General features: G+C 38.0%; 1 protein-coding gene across 1 annotated transcript in view; it reads right to left on the bottom strand.

The window, feature by feature from the left end:
• Positions 1–15,342: 15,342 nt before the first annotated feature.
• Positions 15,343–18,945, bottom strand: part of FAM241A (family with sequence similarity 241 member A) — a 39,509-nt gene continuing 35,906 nt past the window's right edge. The window contains exon 2 of the mRNA XM_070452281.1: positions 15,343–17,706. Coding sequence (XP_070308382.1) covers positions 17,461–17,706 — 246 coding nt within the window. The 3' untranslated portion in view covers positions 15,343–17,460. The remainder of the gene's footprint in view (positions 17,707–18,945) is intronic.

Genomic DNA, 18,945 nt, shown 5'->3' with positions numbered 1-18,945 from the left:
TTTTTTCACTTGTTCTTTCGACAACTTCATCCTCTTCACCTCCCTTATTCAACAATCTTCCAACCCAAAAGACACATGTGAAAAGATGTCTTAAAAATAATGGTTGGACTTAGAAATTCAATTTTATATTATTTAGTATGTACATAACCATAAGTCTTGCCATGTGTAAAACATTATTTATCTCAGATTTTAGCCTCCAAAGATTAGGAATGTGCTTATTTAAATACTGAATTTTTTCTTCTTTCTTCCATGAATTATTTTTTAATGGATTTAACTCTTTAATGGATTTAATTTTTAAATTGATTTTAAAGTTATGGATTTAACTTTAGGAAACATCAATTGATAATGATTTTCACATAAAATCATGAACTTATTTTATCATTTCTCTTAATCCCTGGATTTTTCTGAGCTTGACTTGCATTCATTAATAGCTTTTTTGTACTTGAAGCTATTTTTCTTTGTCTTACCCATTAGATCACAATTAACTGAGGTTCAGTATGATGTTACATTGACTAGATTTAAATATTCTAGTATCATTTGCTTTTATTTGTTCTTGAAATAGCTTACTTTCTAATAAGGATAAAAATAATTTACTTAGGACATAAAAATTGTACTTTTAAATATTTAACTGAAGCATCAGCAGTATGAATTAGTCACTTTTTGCTTTGCTATGATTAATTAATAGATTAATCCTCAGACTTTAGAGACTTAACACAATAAATATTTACTTTGCATTCACGAGATAGTTCAAAAATGATTGAGATATCTTCTTATAGATTTGGACCATGTACTATTCAAAGTTGCTTTGGGAGAGAAAAGAGGGCTTGAAAAGGCCACCCAACTTTTAACAATCTCATCTCAGCATGACTATTTCATTCATTACTTCTACTCACAATGTATTGACTAGAACTTGATATATGGCCCCAACCTGACTGTAGGGAATGCAATGACATGAGCAGAAGTGCATATTTGATGATGATGAATAGTCTTTGTCACATTGCTTTTGCCTTGAATTTCTTTTGATTCATAAAATAGAGAAAAAAAAATTCAAACAAAAGAATTAGAATCCTTATATAGAACTTCCAAAATTAGTCAAGTGAAATTTGGAGCCAAATTAATATAACATGAGCTTTATTTATAATGCATTAACTACATACTCTCTTTGTGCAAAGATGGGCAAAATAGAGGACAGAAACAGCAAGGTCCTAACAGAGGCAAAAGAGATTAAGAAGAGGTAGCAAGAAAACACAGAAGAACTACACACAAAAAAGGTCTTAATGACCTGGATAACCATGGTGGTGTGATCGCTCACCTAGAGCCAGACATCCTGGAGTGTGAAGTCAAGTGGGCCTTAGGAAGCATTGCTATGAACTAAGCTAGTGGAGGTGATGGAATTTCAGCTTAGCTTTTGAAAAATCCTAAAAGATGATGCTGTTAAAGTCAGTATGGCAGCATATTGGAAAACTCAGCAGTGGCCACAGGACTGGAAAAGGTCAGTTTTCTCTCCAATCCCAAAGAAAGGCAATACTAAAGAATGTTCAAACTACTGTACAATTGAACCTATTTCACATGCTGGCAAGGTAATGCTCAAAATCCTTCAAGCTAGGCTTCAACAGTGCATGAACCAACAACTTCCAGATGTACAAGCTGGGTTTGCAAAAGCAGAGGAACCAGAGATCAACTTGCCAACATTCATTGGACCATAAAAAAAGCATGGGGATTCCAAAAAACTTCTGCTTCATTAATTATACTGAAACCTTTGACTGTGTGGATCAGAACAATCTGTGGAAAATTCTTAAAGTGATGGGAATACCAGACCACCTTACCTGTCTCCTGAGAAACCTGTATGCAGGTCAAGAAGCAACAGTTAGAACCAGATATGGAACAATGGACTGGCTCCAAATTGGGAAAGGGGTATGTCAAGATTGTATATTGTCACCCTGCTCATTTAACTTATATGTAAAGTGAAAAGTGAAGTTGCTCAGTCATGTCTGACTCTTGGCGACCACATGGAACTGTAGCCTACCAGGCTCCTCAGTTCATGAAGTTTTCCAGGTAAGAGTACGGAAGTGGGTTGCCATTTCCTTCTCCAGGGGATCTTCCCGACCCAGGAGTCGAACCTGGTCTCCCGCATTGCAGGCAGACACTGTATCATCTGAGCCATCAGGGAAGCACATCATGCCAAATGCCAGGCTGGCTGAGGCACAGGCTGGAGTCAGGATTGCCGGGAGAAAGAGCAATAACCTCAGATATGCAGATGGCACCACCCTTATGGCAGAGAGTGGAGAGGAACTAAAGAGCCTCTTGATGAAGGTGAAAGAGAAGAGTGAAAAAGCTGGCTTAAAACTCAACATTCAAAAAACTAAGATCATGGCATCTGGTCCCATCACTTCATGGTGAATGTTTGGATGGCATCACTGACTCAATGGACATAAGTCTCAGCAAACTTCTGGAGGTAGTGAAGGCCAGGAAGCCTGGTGTGTTGCAGTTCATGGGGCTGCAAAGAGTCGGACATGTCTTAGTGACTAAACAACAACAATGCAAACAGTTAAACAAAATAACTGTATAAACATTGTGTTCAAAGTACAGTGCTAAGAAGTTCTCAGTTCCGATGGTTTTCGGTGTTAAAACTGACCTTTCTGTGACATTAAGCTCATTTCCCAACAATCAATTATGACGTTGGCTTTGGAGCACTTTGGGGCCGCTTGGACCAGGTGCAGTCTAAGGCAAACAGCTCAGCATATGGGCCTTATTATCCTTTTTGTCATCTAAGCATCGCCAATTTTCCCCATCTGTGTTCAGGCCTGATCACTCATGCAATTTTTATAGTAGTAAGTGAAAACAGTTTGGAAATTTCCATCCTGAAGGCCAGTACCTCATGGAAAACTTTGAGAAGCATTTTTTTAATGAGTAAAAACTCAGTTTATTAGCATCCTTGGTATGTATTTTTGCAGCTTTTCTGTTTCATTAAATAGATTATCCTTTAAAGAAATCACTTTTCTGTCAGCCAGGGAGCAGATAGAAGGTAGAAAAATTTAATGCAAGAAATGCGTAAATTAGCATAGATTAAAAACAATAGCCTTTTGTTTTTAGTGGACATGGACTGTATTGTAGAAAATAAACTAAGCAAAAATGATTAAATAAGAACACACCTATCACTCAGAGGTCACCACTGTTAACACCTTACTACATTTTCTGGAAAACGTATTTAAAAATTAAATAAATATAATAAATATTCATAATAAATTATATATAGAATATATAACTATAACCCAATTAATTTAAATTTAACTAGGGTCAAGATGTTTATTAAACCTTATCTGGTAATGTTTTATCCCTTTGAGTGCTTAAACTGACGCTGACAAACAAAAATAATCCAGGCACAGCTGGCTTCCTTGAGCGCAGGAGGGAAGAAGAGATTGAAAGCAAAATTCCTTTTTCACCTGTTCGGTGTACAGGTCATCTCCATAATCACCAATGGGTAGTTAGAGTCACTGACTCTATACTTCTCAAAGGTTTTTCAAAAGATGGTAGAGAGTATACTGAAGATATTCAGGCAGAAATAGTTTCGACTTTTCATAAAGCACAGATAGCTTAATGAGAAGAACAGGTGTTGCTGTCACAAGCAGTTATCAAACCTGGTAAAGCCTTACACTAGAGAGAGTACCCAGCACCTGTTATCCTCCCCTGGGAGGGCTTCTCGGTGCAGATTGAGGATGCCCGCATGGGTAGTCATGAGTGCAAAAGAAGGTTGCCAGGCTGCAGGACCCATCCCTGCATCCTTCCTCTCCAGGTTCCTTCAGGCCACGGAGTCATATCAATATGAACCTGGGAGGTCTCTCTGGAAAGACTTTTAAAGATAGTTCTAGTCTAGGAACTCTCTTCTGGGTAAGCTCTGAGATTCAGGCTGTTCTTTGGTGGCTGGTGGCGGAAGGAGATGATGTTCCAGTTTGCTGTGTCCTGAGCAGGCGAGAATTCTCAACAGGGCTGAGGCTCTTCAGGACCTCTGAGCCAGCAGACTCTGACACAGCCGCAGTGTGTCCAGTGTCAGGGCCTTCTGGAGGAATGCCCCACACCCAGCAGGAACCGCTAGAAGGACAGGCGTATATGTCAGCCCAGAGGCTCTCTTGGGCATGACCTCATTGCTTTGTAGGAGGACATTTAGATTCCTATGCCCTTCCCCTGGAAACTTATTAAACATTAGTCAAGTACACGGAAAGTAACGAATCAATAGATTTTCAAAGAAGAGTGAATTATTGTGAATTTTGTATATTGCTCCTATAAAATAATACGTAGAAAGAAGAGGATGAAAGGAGAAGTCATTAGGAATTCATGTTGTCTGATAACACAAATTACATTTACAGTAAAGGGGATAATACACAGTTACTGACATGACTAAGGATTTAGTAGAATGTGTTAAATTGCTTTTTTTTAAAAAACAAACTTTTTTTAAAAGTTAATTTTTAATTGGAGGATAATTGCTTTACAATATTGCATTGGTTTCTGCCATACAACATGAATCAGCCATAAATATACATATACACGCTCCCTTGTGAGCCTCCCTCCCAGTTTCCTGCGTCCCACCCTAAAACAAACTTTTAATTTTAGAATAGTTTGAAATTTATGGAAAAGTTGCAAAGAGTATGCATAGGGTTCCTATATATCCCGTACCCAGTTTCTCCTATTAAAATCTTATATTTATAGTATAGTAATTTGTCACAACTAATGAACCAATATTGATACATTATTATTAATTGAAGTACATATATTATTCAGAATTCCTTGGTTTTGTTTACCTAATGTTCTTTTTCTTTCACAATCCTTTCCAGGATACCGCATTATATTCAATAATCATGTCTCCTTAGCCTCCACTTGTCTGGAGGAGCTACTCAGAATCTCCTTGTTCTTGATGACCTTCACAGGTGTGAGGAGTACCAGTCAGATATGTTCTAGAACGATCCTCAATCTGAATTTGTCAAATATTTTCCTCACGATTAGCATGGAGATACGGTGTCTTGAGAGGAAGACCTCAGAAACAAAGGTGTACTATTGCACTGGTTACCACTGGGGTGTTGTTACTTTTGGGTGCTCTCAGTTTGGAAATACGTGTCTGTGAAATAAACTGACAATAGGCAGACTAACAGGATAAAGGTATATAAATTCATTATACTCTAATATTTCACACACAGAAAATAAAATTGAATACCTTCGCCCCTAAATTGGTGAGATTTGAGAACGTACATACCATCTTAATTGGGGTTCCCCGATGGTTCAGCAGGTAAAGAATCCACCTGCAATGCAGGAGACGCAGGAGATGTAGGCTAGATCTCTGGGTTGGGAAGATCCCCTGGAGGAAGAAATGGCAACCCACTCCAGTACTCTTGACTGAAAAATCCCGTGGACAGAGGAGCCTGGCCAGCCACAACCCAGAGTCACAAAGAGTCAGACACGACTGGACATGACTGAGCGACTCAGCACGTGCATGATGCCATCTTAGTAGGGGAAAGGGATGCAGGCAGTTCAGGAAATGATTTTTAGGGAGGGCGAGTGGGCTTTTAGAAGGACAGATGGGACATATGTATGGTGGTGTGTTTCAACGTTTGTCTGGCTGTCGGGTCCACTAGTCTGATAGGAGTCAGTGTTCCCTGGTTGATGAAACTCCTGTCAAGGGAATTTATGACAACTGAGGTCCTTTTAGAGGATCTGTCTTTAGGCAGATAAGGGGAGATCAGAGAAAACCTCCTTAGCATTGGCTGCTTTGTAAGTGCTTTCAGTTCAAAATAATCAATGTACACAGTGATATATTTTAGGGGTGGCATGACCTGAACTCTTTCAACAGTAACCTCTTGTATGTACTCATATCTATACTTATCTTTATCTGTTTATTTATTTATCTTTATCTGTTTTTATTTATCTGTATTTATATTAGGCTAAACATGAATTCATACTGATGATGTTCGTTGTTCCAGAAAGAAAAAGCTTGGCAGCAGATGGTGCCTCACAGAAAGTTTCCTTTTAGTCTTGCTCTGATTCCATGTGCCAAACCTACTAAAAAAAATCATTGTCCATTCTCTAGGCCTCCTCTGAAGATTAATCTAATCTTGCAATGCAATCTGCATTGAGAAACATGGTTCCGGGAGGCAGAAAGCTCTGCATGGAACTGGAGGCACGGTCAGCATTAGGAGAAATAGAGAAGCCGGGCAGGTGGAGCCCTGCCCTTTGACTGGATGGTAGTGAAGAGATTAAACACGAAGTTTAGATATACTTAGAGAATTTACTAGAATCATCTTTTTCCTGGTATGACCATTTCTGGCAGGGCTTGCTGAAGAGAGAAGTGACTCACGTGGTAAAGAGGTCATGTTAATAGCAGTTCATCCTTCTTTGGCCGAGACGAAACAGCAGCGCCTAGCACTAGTAAGTGGTATCAGTAAGGCATCCGAAATTTAAAACAAGTATTAATGTTCAGGTCTTTTTATGTCTAACTCTTTCTGCATTACAAAAATAATGTCTCCTTTGTTAGCATAGGTCTTTTGCCAAGTTGGTAGGAAAAAACCCGTGTCATTGACTTGGGCATCAGCGATACGGCAGGACAGGAAAAGCTCCGTATCTCTGTCACAGAGGGAGAAGACTGTGGTGCTCAGGTAGCTAGACATGCAGCTCTCAAGAACTGTTTCTTACAAGTTGAAAAAGGAAGAAATGCCTGAGGAGAGCTGTATTTTGCCAACATGAGCTCTATCTGAGCATCTTATAAAAATATCTGAAAGCGTAAACTGACAGTTAAGGAAAATGTGGGAGAACCAGTTTTGAAATACACTAGGAGATGGCACTAAAGATATGCCATAATTTATTATAAAACATTCACAGCCATAAATGTCTGATTTGAGGAACGTTCACTTTTCAGGGAGGGAGAATGGCTTAAAAGAAAAGGAACTAGGAAAGAGAAACCCAGGATGGAACAATGCGGTTGAAGCCTTTAGTGTGTTTTTACAGACTAAAAAGATAAGACTTTATGAACAAATTAATAATACTCTTTTAAACATTATACACTAGTAATCTTTACTGGCTTCCACTAGCCTGTGCGCAGAATGTATCAATGTATATTGGCATGTACTGGTTTTCTTATGTGAGAGTGTGTGTTCAGTTGCCGGATCATGTCCAGCTCTTTGTGACCCCATGCACTGTGGCCTGCCAAGCTCCTCTGTCCATGGAATTTTCCAGACAAGAATACTGGAACAGGCTGCCATTTCCTCCTCTAGGTGATCCTCTTGACTCAGGGATCGAACCTGCGTCAGCTATGTCTCCTGCATTGGCAGGTGGATTCTTTATCACTGAGCCACCTGGGAAATATGTGAGGGTCCTAGGGCTCAGTTACATTTATCTTGGTGACAGCATTCCTGGTGTGCATTGAAAGCATAATATAACATAGAAGCCCCAACAGATTAACCTGAAATTCTTTGTAATCAAAGCAAGATACTGTTTGCAATTCTATAAACTATAAAAAACTTCCCTGGTAGCTCAGATGGTAAAGAATCTGCCTGCAATGCAAGAGACCTGGGTTTGATCCCTGGGTTAGGAAGATCCCCTGGAGAAGGAAATCACTCCCCACGCCCGTATTATTGCCTGGAGAATTCCATGGACAGAGGAGCCTGGCAGGCTACAAGTCAGTGGAGTCGCAAAAACAACTGAGCGACTAACAATTTCACTTCACCTAGCCTATGCAGTGGAGTAAAACTTAGAGAAGTATTTTTAGAACTGATTTCGTTTTGTAAACTCTTCAGATCCACAGCAGACCTGTGGATGCACTGGTGAGTGTGTTTCTGTACCTAAGTTTACTAAGGCAAAGAAGCACAAAACATGTATGGTATTGCAGTAAATAGGTATTTAGAGAAAATGACATCTCATTAAGGAAGGTGTGGTTGCACAGAGCATATTTTATTTCTATTCAAGTCTTTGCGTACTTTACTTCGTTTTTTTTTAAAAATTCCTTATTTTTGTGATCATTTTGATTCATGAAGCACTAATAGTTGAAGTTTGTAAGACAATTCACAGAAGATTTTAATCATGAGGAATTGTGAATTATAGCAGTGTGACAGAATTCCCTTGTATTTAGCTATCTTTTGGTGTCAACAAAATACTCTTTTATGGCTCCAAGTATATCCATGGATAGTGAAGAATGTCCTGTCTTATATGTGGATGTTTATATTTAATGACTGGCATTTATTGAAAGCTTGCTATGTGTAAGGTACTATGATAAGATATGCAATAATTTATTCAGTCTTACATAAACTTACCCCATTTTACAGAGGAGAATCTTGGAGTTTAAAGAGATGTGGTTATGACTTACACAGATTGTACAGTTAGATACAATAAATGCAGAACCAAGTCTTAAATTCAGGTCTAACGTAAAGAGATCATTCTGAAAGTTTGTACGTTGTTCTAATATATTTTTCTATAACCAAAGGGGGAAATCATTCCTAAACAATGTTATAGTTTTAGTATATAATTGGCTTGGGGCCATTACGTTGCTTGATCTTGCTCACTCCTAAAATTCTAGGGATGAAAATAGTAAGTAAAAGTACTCTTAGGGGCACCCCAAATATTCTGAGCCAAGACTGGAGAAAGTTCATGCATACTGAATTACCAAATTTGTCTGCTGATACCTTTTGTGCTAAAAATAAATAGAAAAGCCATGATTAGGGCCAAATCTCCAAGTCATAAATCAGTTGCAGCAGTGCACTGGGGGCAAGGGGAATATGGTTTCTTTACAAGTGAGTTCTGCTCTACCATTGGAAATCTTATTTTCAACTTGCTCCAAAATTCTGAGGATTAGAATTGCTTTAACTTGAGAAAGGGGCCAGAAAGCACAAAGCACTTGCCTACATCTAGGCTTAAACTTACCTGGCTCCCAAGACACGCCCTGATGGTTTGTCCTGACGTCTTGTGACGCACTACCTGAGGGACCTACTAGCATAAATTTTGGTGTAAGCAGTAACGCACACAAAATTTCATGGATTTCCTACTCCTGATTTTAAGTAATGAGCTTTTCTGTCAATCATCTGTTCACCTATTCGTAGCAACCTCAAGCCTTTTCTGAATTCTGGGCATACTGTTTAGCCAACTAAAACTGTCATAATCTAACAGCCAAATCTCATAACAGAAGCAGGCAACTCAGCAGGACTAAGAAGGCTGCTGTTTAGTTGCCATGTTGTGTTCGGTTCTCGCAACCCCATGGAGTGGGGCCCACCAGGCTCCTCTGGACATGGGATTTCCCAGGCAAGAATACTACTGGAATGGGTTGCCATTTCTTTCTCCAAGGGATCTTCCTGACCCAGGGATTGAACCCATGTCTCCTGTTTGGGCAGGGAGATTCTTTACAATGAGACACCTTGAAAAATATTTAAAAGTATCTTGACCGGTGAGTTTGATTTGAATGAGTCATGTTCATACTGTACTCTTTACAGCTGGGTTATGGAAGGTGAGGTGAGAAAAGAAGGGAGTGTGTGTGGATGGTGTGTGCTGCTCAGATCCTTCCTTTAGAACCAAAGTTCTGAAGACCCAGTCTTCTCTGATGACTGCTGGAATGCGGCTAGCCGACAACCGCCAGGCATCAGTCCTCTCTGGCAGTTTCTTCTGGCTGAAGAGAGCTCCCTTGTCCCAACTGTAGGTCAATCCTGAAGGATCATTCCTGTTTGAGAACACCCAGTTGACTCACCGAGGCCTTGCTGTGACTGTGCTGAGCTGCCCCATCCTGCTTCTTTTCCTCGCTTTATAGAGAATCTTTCTCCAGAGCACTCCCTAGTACATTTCCTGCTTACTAACTTCCCAGGGAACTGGGGCCTACAGCAAAATCAACTAAAACAGCTCTGCTTTTATCATTTATGTTTATGTAGATAAAGCTAAGCTTTATCATAATCACTTACTTATAGTCCCCTTGAAGCAGAACAAACTAAAACCTTTGAAAGCCACTGGTCTAACAATTAAACAATGTTATATTAAACCTTATATGAAAAATCATCATTATGGTTTTGTGCAGGGTTAATTTAGGTTAATCTTTACAAACCAACATCTAAGTGTTTTTCTTTCATAATTGTTTCTTCTTCACCTTTATTTGTATGGTGTGTTTACACATATACTGTTGTGCCTTTTAAAGCTGAAAATACTTTAATGATAGTCATGAATATTTTTGATATATATGTAAAACCAGGAAAATTTATTGACAGACCAGAGAAGGGCATTCTGTAGATGGCACATAGTCTCAAATATTGAGTTTTTATATATCTCATTCTCCCCTCCAACAAAAATAATTCTGAAGATCTTGTTTTGAACCAATTATGGTATAAATAAGTATACTGTATATAGAATTTTCATTCTTTCCTTTAAAAATCTCCCATTAAAAAATATACCATCAGCTAGTCTCTTGTAATATAGGGGTAAACCCATAACAAAAAAGGTCGATGGTCTTGTGGTAAAAATCACTGTATTCCAGCTGATGAAGTCAATGAAAGGTTAAGTGATTGAACTTTGCTGAAAAAATAACAATTCAAATTTAATAAGCATTTGAATGACCAAGTTTTGGATCTTAGCTGGCTTCTGCCGAGTTCATCCAATAATTTTAAAGAAGAAATACAGCTTGGCTCATCTAGATCTGGATTTTCCCGGTACTCTATTGTCTGGGAAGCTTTACATCCATCAGGTCTTGGCTTTCCGCTCCAGCAATAAGGATGAGGAAAACACTCTTTTTACTCTCAGGTGACTATACCTACACTTGATGTGGCAGCAATTAACTGACAAGCAGAAAACAATATAAGGAGTCAGAAGGGAGACTCAGAATGCAGGGCTGTGAAAGGGCATTATTTATTAGAAAGAATAACAAAGTATTTTATACACATGTTATTTAACATATATAATCTGGGCAGCTAGGTCACTCTAATTGTGAATTTATTCAGGAGCCTAAAATACCAAGCTTAGATATTTGAGAATTCCTGCTCACATTTCTGAGATTTTTAAAACATTAAAGTTTAGTAAATAAAGATCTATTGAAAAATACTGGAAAAAGAAGAAATTTAGGTAGCATGAGTTACCATTTGCATTCTGGAGAAATAGTGATTTCATCAAGCACAACACTGAAAATACATTTTTCTTCTAAAAATGTAGGCATATAGTAGCAATACTGTATATGTATGCAAAAAACAGCAATATTCTTCAATTGAAAGTGAATAAACAGCTCTTGATAACATATAAATCAATCCATGCTCTTTATGCAAATAGGGTATATTTTTGGAGTCAAAAAACTTTAAAGTACAACTAACTGTAGGTCTTCTTTGTGAATACCCTCTAGGGAGAATATGAATAAATGAAGCTGATTTATTTATTGACAAAAATTTTGAGCACATACTGTATGCCAGTCATTGTGTTAGGTGATGCAATTATGAACATGACAGACATGTCTCTGCCTGTGAAGCCTATTGTTTAATGGAAGAAGCTGACCGTAAACTTTTACAATATAACATGACAAACGTGGACAGGGGAAACACAGGGTTCTCTGAAAGCACATTAAGTACCAAAGTAAAAAGTGAAAGTGAAAGTCGCTCAGTTGTGTCCCACTCTTTGCGACCCCATGGACTATACAGTCCATCGAATTCTCCAGAATACTGGAGTGTGTAGCCATTCCCTTCTCCAGGCGATCTTCCCAAACCAGGTCTCTTGCATCGGAGGTGGATTCTTTACCAGCTGAGCCACAAGGGAAACCCAAGAATACGGCAGTGGGTAGCCTGTCCCTTCTCCAGCAGATTTTCCCGACCCAGGAATCAAACCAGGGTCTCCTGCATTGCAGGCAGATTCTTTACCCACTGAGCTATCAGGGAAGCCCTGTGAAATACCAAAACGGGATTTAGAAGAGGCAGAGAAATTTTCCCCAGGGGACACAATATCTAAATAAGCCTTAAAGCTGTGGATGTGGTCAATTTGGTGGGGAGGAGCTAAAGAGAGAAGGTAAAAGAGTTCTGGAAGAAAGTACAGCTCTGAGCTGAAAACACAATCAGTAGAGTGAGGCTTGGGAAGGAAGGTGGATGCATAGAGGTAAGGTATGTAAGAACCAGTTCACGAGCGGTTCATGAAACCTATACTAAGGACTAAGCATTTTATCATAATGGTAATAAGAAGTCATTGAAAAGATTTAGGCCAAGGACATCAGTCACATTTCAGAAAAATTATTCTGATTATAACATGGAAAAATGAAGGCAGGTCAGTGAGGATTCTAAGATAGCAATCTATGGATGGCAGTGTGGACTAGGTTAGTGATACTGTGAATGGAGAAAAGTGGGAAGATTAAAGGTATTTTTATGAGATAAAACACTAAGGGCTTCCCTAGTAGCTCAGTTGGTAAAGAATCTGTTTGCAATGCAGGAGACCCAGGTTCGATCCCCGGGTCAGGAAGATCCCCTGGAGAAGGAAATGGCAACTCACTCCAGTACTATTGCCTGGAGAATTCCACAAACAGAGGAGCCTGGCAGGCTACAGTCTATGGGATTGCAAAAAGTCAGACACGACCGTGAGACTAACTTTCACTTTCACTTTCTAGGAGGTAAAAGAACAAGGTGAAAGAGTGATAGGTTACATGTGGGCTGTGCTAAGACTAGAAACACAGAAGAGGAAAATGGGAAAAAGATGCAGAGTTCCTTTTCTGGACATGTTATAGTTTGGGTACTAAGGGATAAGCAAGAACAGATAGATGTTGGGCCAGCAGTTGAATGTATGAATCTAATATTCTGCATAGAACTCTCTGAAATGGAGGTGCAGACTGGAGAGCTGTTAGTATGAAATGGTAAGTGAAGCCATGGGAGTGGTGGTATTGCCCAAGGTAATGTGTAGACCGGTGAAAGAACAGTCTGGAACATCAAAAATTAAGGGTTGGAAAGAGAAATTGTTATTGTTTAGTCACTAAGTCGTGTCCGACTCTTCATCACCATGGACTGCAACACACCAGGCTTCCCTGTCCTTCACCATCTCCCTGAGTTTGCTCAAACTCATGTCCATTGTGTCAATGATGCCATCCAGCCATCTGTCACCCCTTTCTCCTCTTGCCTTCCATCTTTCCCAGCATCAGGGTCTTTTCCAATGAGTCAGCTCTTCCCATCAGGTGGCTGATGTATTGGAGTTTCAGCTTCAGCATCAGAGCTTCCAATGAATATTCAGGGTTGATTTCCCTTAGGGTTGACTGGTTTGATCTCCTTGCAGTTCAAGGGACTCTCAAGAGTCTTCTTCAACCCCAGTTCAAAAGCATCAATTCTTTGGCACTCAGCCTTCTTTATGGTCCAACTCTCACATCCATGTATATGACTACTGGAAAAACCATAGCTTTGACTATACAGACCTTTGCTGGCAAAGTGATGTTTCTGCTTTTTAATATACTGTCTAGGTTTGTCATAGCTTTCCTTCCAAGGAGCAAGTGTATTCTAATTTCATGGCTGCAGTCATCATCTGCAGTGATTTTTTGGAGCCCAAGAAAATAAAATCAGTCTGTTTCCATTTTCCCCCCATCTGTTTGCCATGAAATGATAAGACCAGATGTCATGATCTTAGTTTTCTGAATGCTGAGTTTTAAACCATCCGTTTCACTCTCCTCTTTCACCCTCATCAAGAGGCTCTTCAGTTCCTCTTCTTTCTGCAATTAGAGTGGTGTCATCTGCATACCTGAGGTTGTTGATATTTCTCCCAGCAATCTTGATTTCAGCTTGTGCTTCATCCAGCCCAGCGTTTCTCATGATGTACTCTGTATAGAAGTTAAATAAGCAGGGTGACAGTATACAGCCTTGATGTACTCCTTTCTCAGTTTTTAACCAATTCATTATTCCATGTCTGGTTCTAACTGTTGCTTCTTGAACTGCATACAGGTTTCCCAGGAGACAGCTAAGGTGGTTTGGGATTCCAATCTCTTGAAGAATTTTCCAGTTTGTTGTGATCCACATTGTCAAAAGCTTTAGTGTAGTCAATGAAGTAAATGTTTTTCTGGAATTCCCTTGTTTTGTCTGTGATCCAGTGGATGTTGGCAATTTGATGTCTGGTTCCTCTGCCTTTTCTAAATCCAGCTTGTACATCTGGAAGTTGTTGGTTCACATACTGCTAAAGCCGAGCTTGAAGGATTTTGACTGTTAACCTTACTAGCATGTGAAATGAACACAACTGTATGGCAGAGAAATAGGACTTAGAAAATATTCAGTCCAGCAATAATCCTGAAGCCACGGTTTGTACATTAGTTTATATTCTCCTTGGCCAATTCTAGCACTAGAAGTACTAACAGGTATGAAAGTCTGATTTTTAAAATTCTTCTTTCACCCTGTCAAGCCATTAATTCACAATGAAAACTTCTAAAATAAACTGAAATCAATAAACATTTGTAAAATAACTAAAATTATTATTAATTAAAAGAACTAAAATATGTAATTATAGAATCACAAACCAGACAAATAGCGCTTGATTGCTCAATACCTAGCTTTGATTATTTTGAGCTTAATACTTTACAACAGACCCGATGCTGTAATTTGCCCTCTCTCAGTTCCATAACTGTTTATTTCCTGATCAGTTGGATAGTCTTTAATGGATTGGCAGCTTAGTGACAGCCCAGAAAGATTTTCTCTGATCAAAACATGTGATTAAATAGAGACACACTTTGGTCAGAAGACAACTATGGTCCATAGTTCCCACATGGAAAAGATTCAAATGCAATTTTGGACGGGTCTGTGGGAATTTGCCTTGATATGCTTCCTTTATGTTTGTAGGAGCAGAAATGGAAATGTGGCCTCTAGAGTGGCTAATCAGTGATGCGCTGATGATACCTGTTTAACAACTGGCTTCCCACAAAAAAAGAGCCCTGATTTGTTATGTTTGCCAATTTTTATAGTGTAAATACTCCCCTCATATTCAGTGTCAGGCTACCAACTTGATGTCACTGAAGGCAAAGAGGGATTAAATGTATACAGTTGGCTTTTGCAAGCCAGTGTAAGCTGGCTCCAGCACACCTACGAGTGAACTAATGATCTGAGTGGTGGCCAGGAATGGAAAAATACCTTGTATATAACAGTTCAGCATATGAGACAACTGAATTCTACAAAACTTAGTTTTTCCTTTAGTGAAAATGGATTTATTCATCTACAGTTTACTTATAGGTCTTGACCTTTTCCTTTTGTATTGAGGTATGAGTGATATATACATACACAAATCTAATAATGTAGCACTATAATTTCTCTTTATTCATAGCAATAGTAGTTTCTAAAATTGGCTTGTATCTGAGATTGAAATGATTGAGAATGTTTTTGAATTAATTCCTTATACCATGAACCAAAGAAATGACCAGTTTCTTTTTATTTCAAGACATCAGTATAATTTGCATTCTAATATCTTTCATAAAAGAAAATACTTTATTTCCATCAAATGAGCAGTTTGTTTTTTCCCTATTAAAGCAAATGATTTGTTGGTATGCTCTTATAACATATGCAGAAAAGATAGCATCAAAATATCTCATTTCTTTATAGAATTTAATATACATCCTATTAACAGCAGTGTACAGATGCATAGTATTTGACAATTAAAAATTACTTTAAAAAATATTAGGCACTGGTGGAACCAGAGCTATTATTATGCATACTATTTCTTTTTTACATTCCAAAAGGAAATTAAAACTTCTAGTAGTATTACAAAGAAATACACTTTTTAATATTGAATGCAGATATACAAAATCTCATGACTTCTACTGAAAACCTTGCAACTCTACTGGACATGAATAACGACACCTTTTCAAATAACTTGCACTTATGCCAGGTTCATAAAGGTTACTATTAAAAATATTGCAAACCCAGTAAAAACACAATGATAGAGTACAAAGTCTTTTTTCAAAGTCAAACTTTAAAAGATCTGTATTTACACAAAGGAATAATATTTTTTAGTGCCCTCTGATTGGTACTGTTATTCAGGATAATCTAATTTTAGAAATCTAAATTGAACATTTTCATCATTTTTCTGCTTCAGGATAGAAGACACTGAGGACATACAGAATAAATTTTAAAAACAGCACTGGGTAAAAACTTTATAAAGTAGAACAGTAAACATTTTACACACTTTAGTTATTACCCTGCCAAAGATAAAAATGACCCATTGCTCTGTCTTCCTTTATTTAACTGAAATTTCTAGATAATTATCTCAACTACCTATCCTTTGTCTACATAGAAAGTTTTTTAGACCAAATATAAAGATTTTAGATTTTTTAACAAAATCCAAAATATCAGTAAGCCATTTTTCATTTTCTAAATATGTTTAAAGAAATGCTATTTTTCAATATAAAACCCCAAAGTGTTGAAATAAGACACATTAATAACATGCCTGGCCAATTACTGACTTGACTTTAGCATCAGAGGAATATGATACAATTGGCTGCTGAGTTCCAAATTTAAGCATTTGGTTTTATATTGTAATACTGTACTTTCTAATACAGATATTAAAGAAAATGAGCTTTTTCTTAAAAAAAAAAAAAATAATAATAAAGAATTTTAGCCATAATACAAATCAATTTTGGGGGGAAAATCCATGTCAAGATAGGAAATAGATTTTTTAAATCTTAGACTAATTGCTATAAAAGAATTATAAAAATGTAAATTTCTGAAAAAAATACACTGCAAATGTTTATCTAGGAAAAAATACAAGGAAAATATTCATTACTATGGGATACAGTCAACTATGGACCTGGCTTATGAAACTTTAAAAATTCACAAAAACTGATTAGCACCAAAATTGTCTAAAACTCCAAATGATATACTAAAGTGATTTCAAGCCCAAGTATTACATTATAAAAAAGTTACATTTAACTTGGGAAGTTTCCTCAGTTATAATAAATATATTTCTTTTCAATTTTTAGAAAATGTGCTAGCTTTACTGATTTTCATCAAAATATTAAGGTAGTGTATAGAAGTTGTCATTTACATTAGTTTTGGCTGAGCAGGGACAATGGAAACTCAAGTTACTTCCCAGAAAATATGGATTTATTTGGTTGGGATAAGTGAGGAGCAATTCTTCAGTTAAAATTTTTTGCTCCTTGTTTCATGCTTTTTCTTCTAAAATGTTTTATTAGAGCTTTTACAAGATCTATATTGTCTGATTTGAATTTTATATCCTATTTTCCCTGCTCACTTTTTGGTGTTATTTAAGGTTTGGCATGGGAATAGGAGTATTTAAAAGTGGGCACAGATCTCAGTAGTGAAACAAGAGTTGTGAATAAGCTACTATATATATGTTCAACCCTCTTAAAATCGAGTGAATTTAATTTTAAACATCAACCTACAAATTTACTTGCAAAACAACACACAATTTGAAACAAGGCAAACTTTTCAGCCTTTATGTAGTGAAATATATAACTTCACTAATTATGTATCTGGCTACTAAATGTCAAATGATAGTTCATTTGGCCATATTTTACTGCTGCACATAAATAATGACAAGGCAAAGAATAGCAACTAGTCCAAGGGCTGGTAGGCCAAGGAACCACAGCATAACCCAAAAGAAGATGACTATTACTGGTTCTACAATTTGTTCTCCAAAATACATCCTTGTGAAGCCCATGTTGACGAGGCTTTTGTTCAGTTCACCAAAAAGTGTCCCCATCCTTTTGTAGTCATCTCCAACAGGCTCGCCAGTGTGGTTTTGTGATTCTTCAATATCCTTTGGAAAACAAAAACAAGACAAAATATAAACATAAAATGAGAAACAGGTGAAGGTCTTTTAAGAGTAATGGCCATTTCATAGTTCTTTATCTTCCAGAGTATGTACTGGGCATACTTCTGATAACCATTCAATAATACCTGGGAATGTTCCTCTTGATTGTCACCCAGAACAGCTGTGACTGTGATTACCTTTCAAGGATATGGAAAGCACTGGTTTATTGATTTGTGTGGCCTTGACATTGACTGGACACTCAACTACTAGAACACTGATTTACAAGATGAAGGAAGTAGCTGATCATTTCCATTCATTTTCTAGTTCCCTGGAATTGCACAAAACTTATTAAGTGAAAAATCATGTTCGTATTGTTCTTATCAATGACTGTGATTACAGAACAACCTTTTTATACCAATCTCCTGTTCTGAGGCAGGCTCTGGATTGCTCTGTCCTGCTATAAGTAAGCTTCTTTTTAGTCCATTCCTTTGACACTAAGACTTCAAGGACCCAGTCTCATCTCTCTGGAACAGAGCTTGCTGCTACTGTTGAACAATTCTCAGCTATCATGGCTGTGATCTTTCGATTTTGGTTGGGAAGCTAAGAAGAATTCAGTGTAGGTCCTTGATGCCCTAAATGCTTATTAACCACATCAGAAGAAACTTCCACAAAGGAATAGTTTTGTATAATAAGCCTAAAAGTTTACCTAGGTATCAGTTCCCCAGAAAATGCCCGTGTGTACCCAATTACACATACCAAAAATTATGTACTATTTCTATTACCTCTCAGTCTTACTACAATTAGGGTCTTTATACTACTATCTCTAGTAGGCAGATACTAAGCTACTATCTCTCAGCTTCAACCCCACTCTGTGAAATTCTACGAAGATATCTGGCTCCCTGTTCGGCTCTGCCGGTATAAGAACCAGAGACACTGCACAGCAAGAGGAGGGGGAAGGGACTTGCTCTTTCTTGTTCGCGGCTCAAGGGTTTCTTGAGCCTCTCGGTCTCACTCCAGTGACAGTTCACTCTGGCGGTAGTAGGTCCTTCTGGCAGCAGCCACTGATTTCAGTTTAGTGACTTCCCAACACCTGCAGAAACTATCTCAATGTGCCTTCCCAAGACACCAGATCAAACCTGTGGGTTCCTTTCCCTCAGATTTCTGGTTCCCAGGGTCTATGGTGTTCCTCCTTTGAGCTCAGAAACACCAGTACCAGCGAGCAGCGATTGGTTCTTCGAAGTCTGA

The sequence above is a fragment of the Odocoileus virginianus genome, chromosome 21 (genome assembly GCF_023699985.2).
Source record: "Odocoileus virginianus isolate 20LAN1187 ecotype Illinois chromosome 21, Ovbor_1.2, whole genome shotgun sequence".
NCBI lineage: Eukaryota > Metazoa > Chordata > Mammalia > Artiodactyla > Cervidae > Odocoileus > Odocoileus virginianus.
The sequence above is the reverse complement of the archived record's forward strand: the minus strand, read 5'-3'. Positions and strand labels throughout refer to the sequence as shown.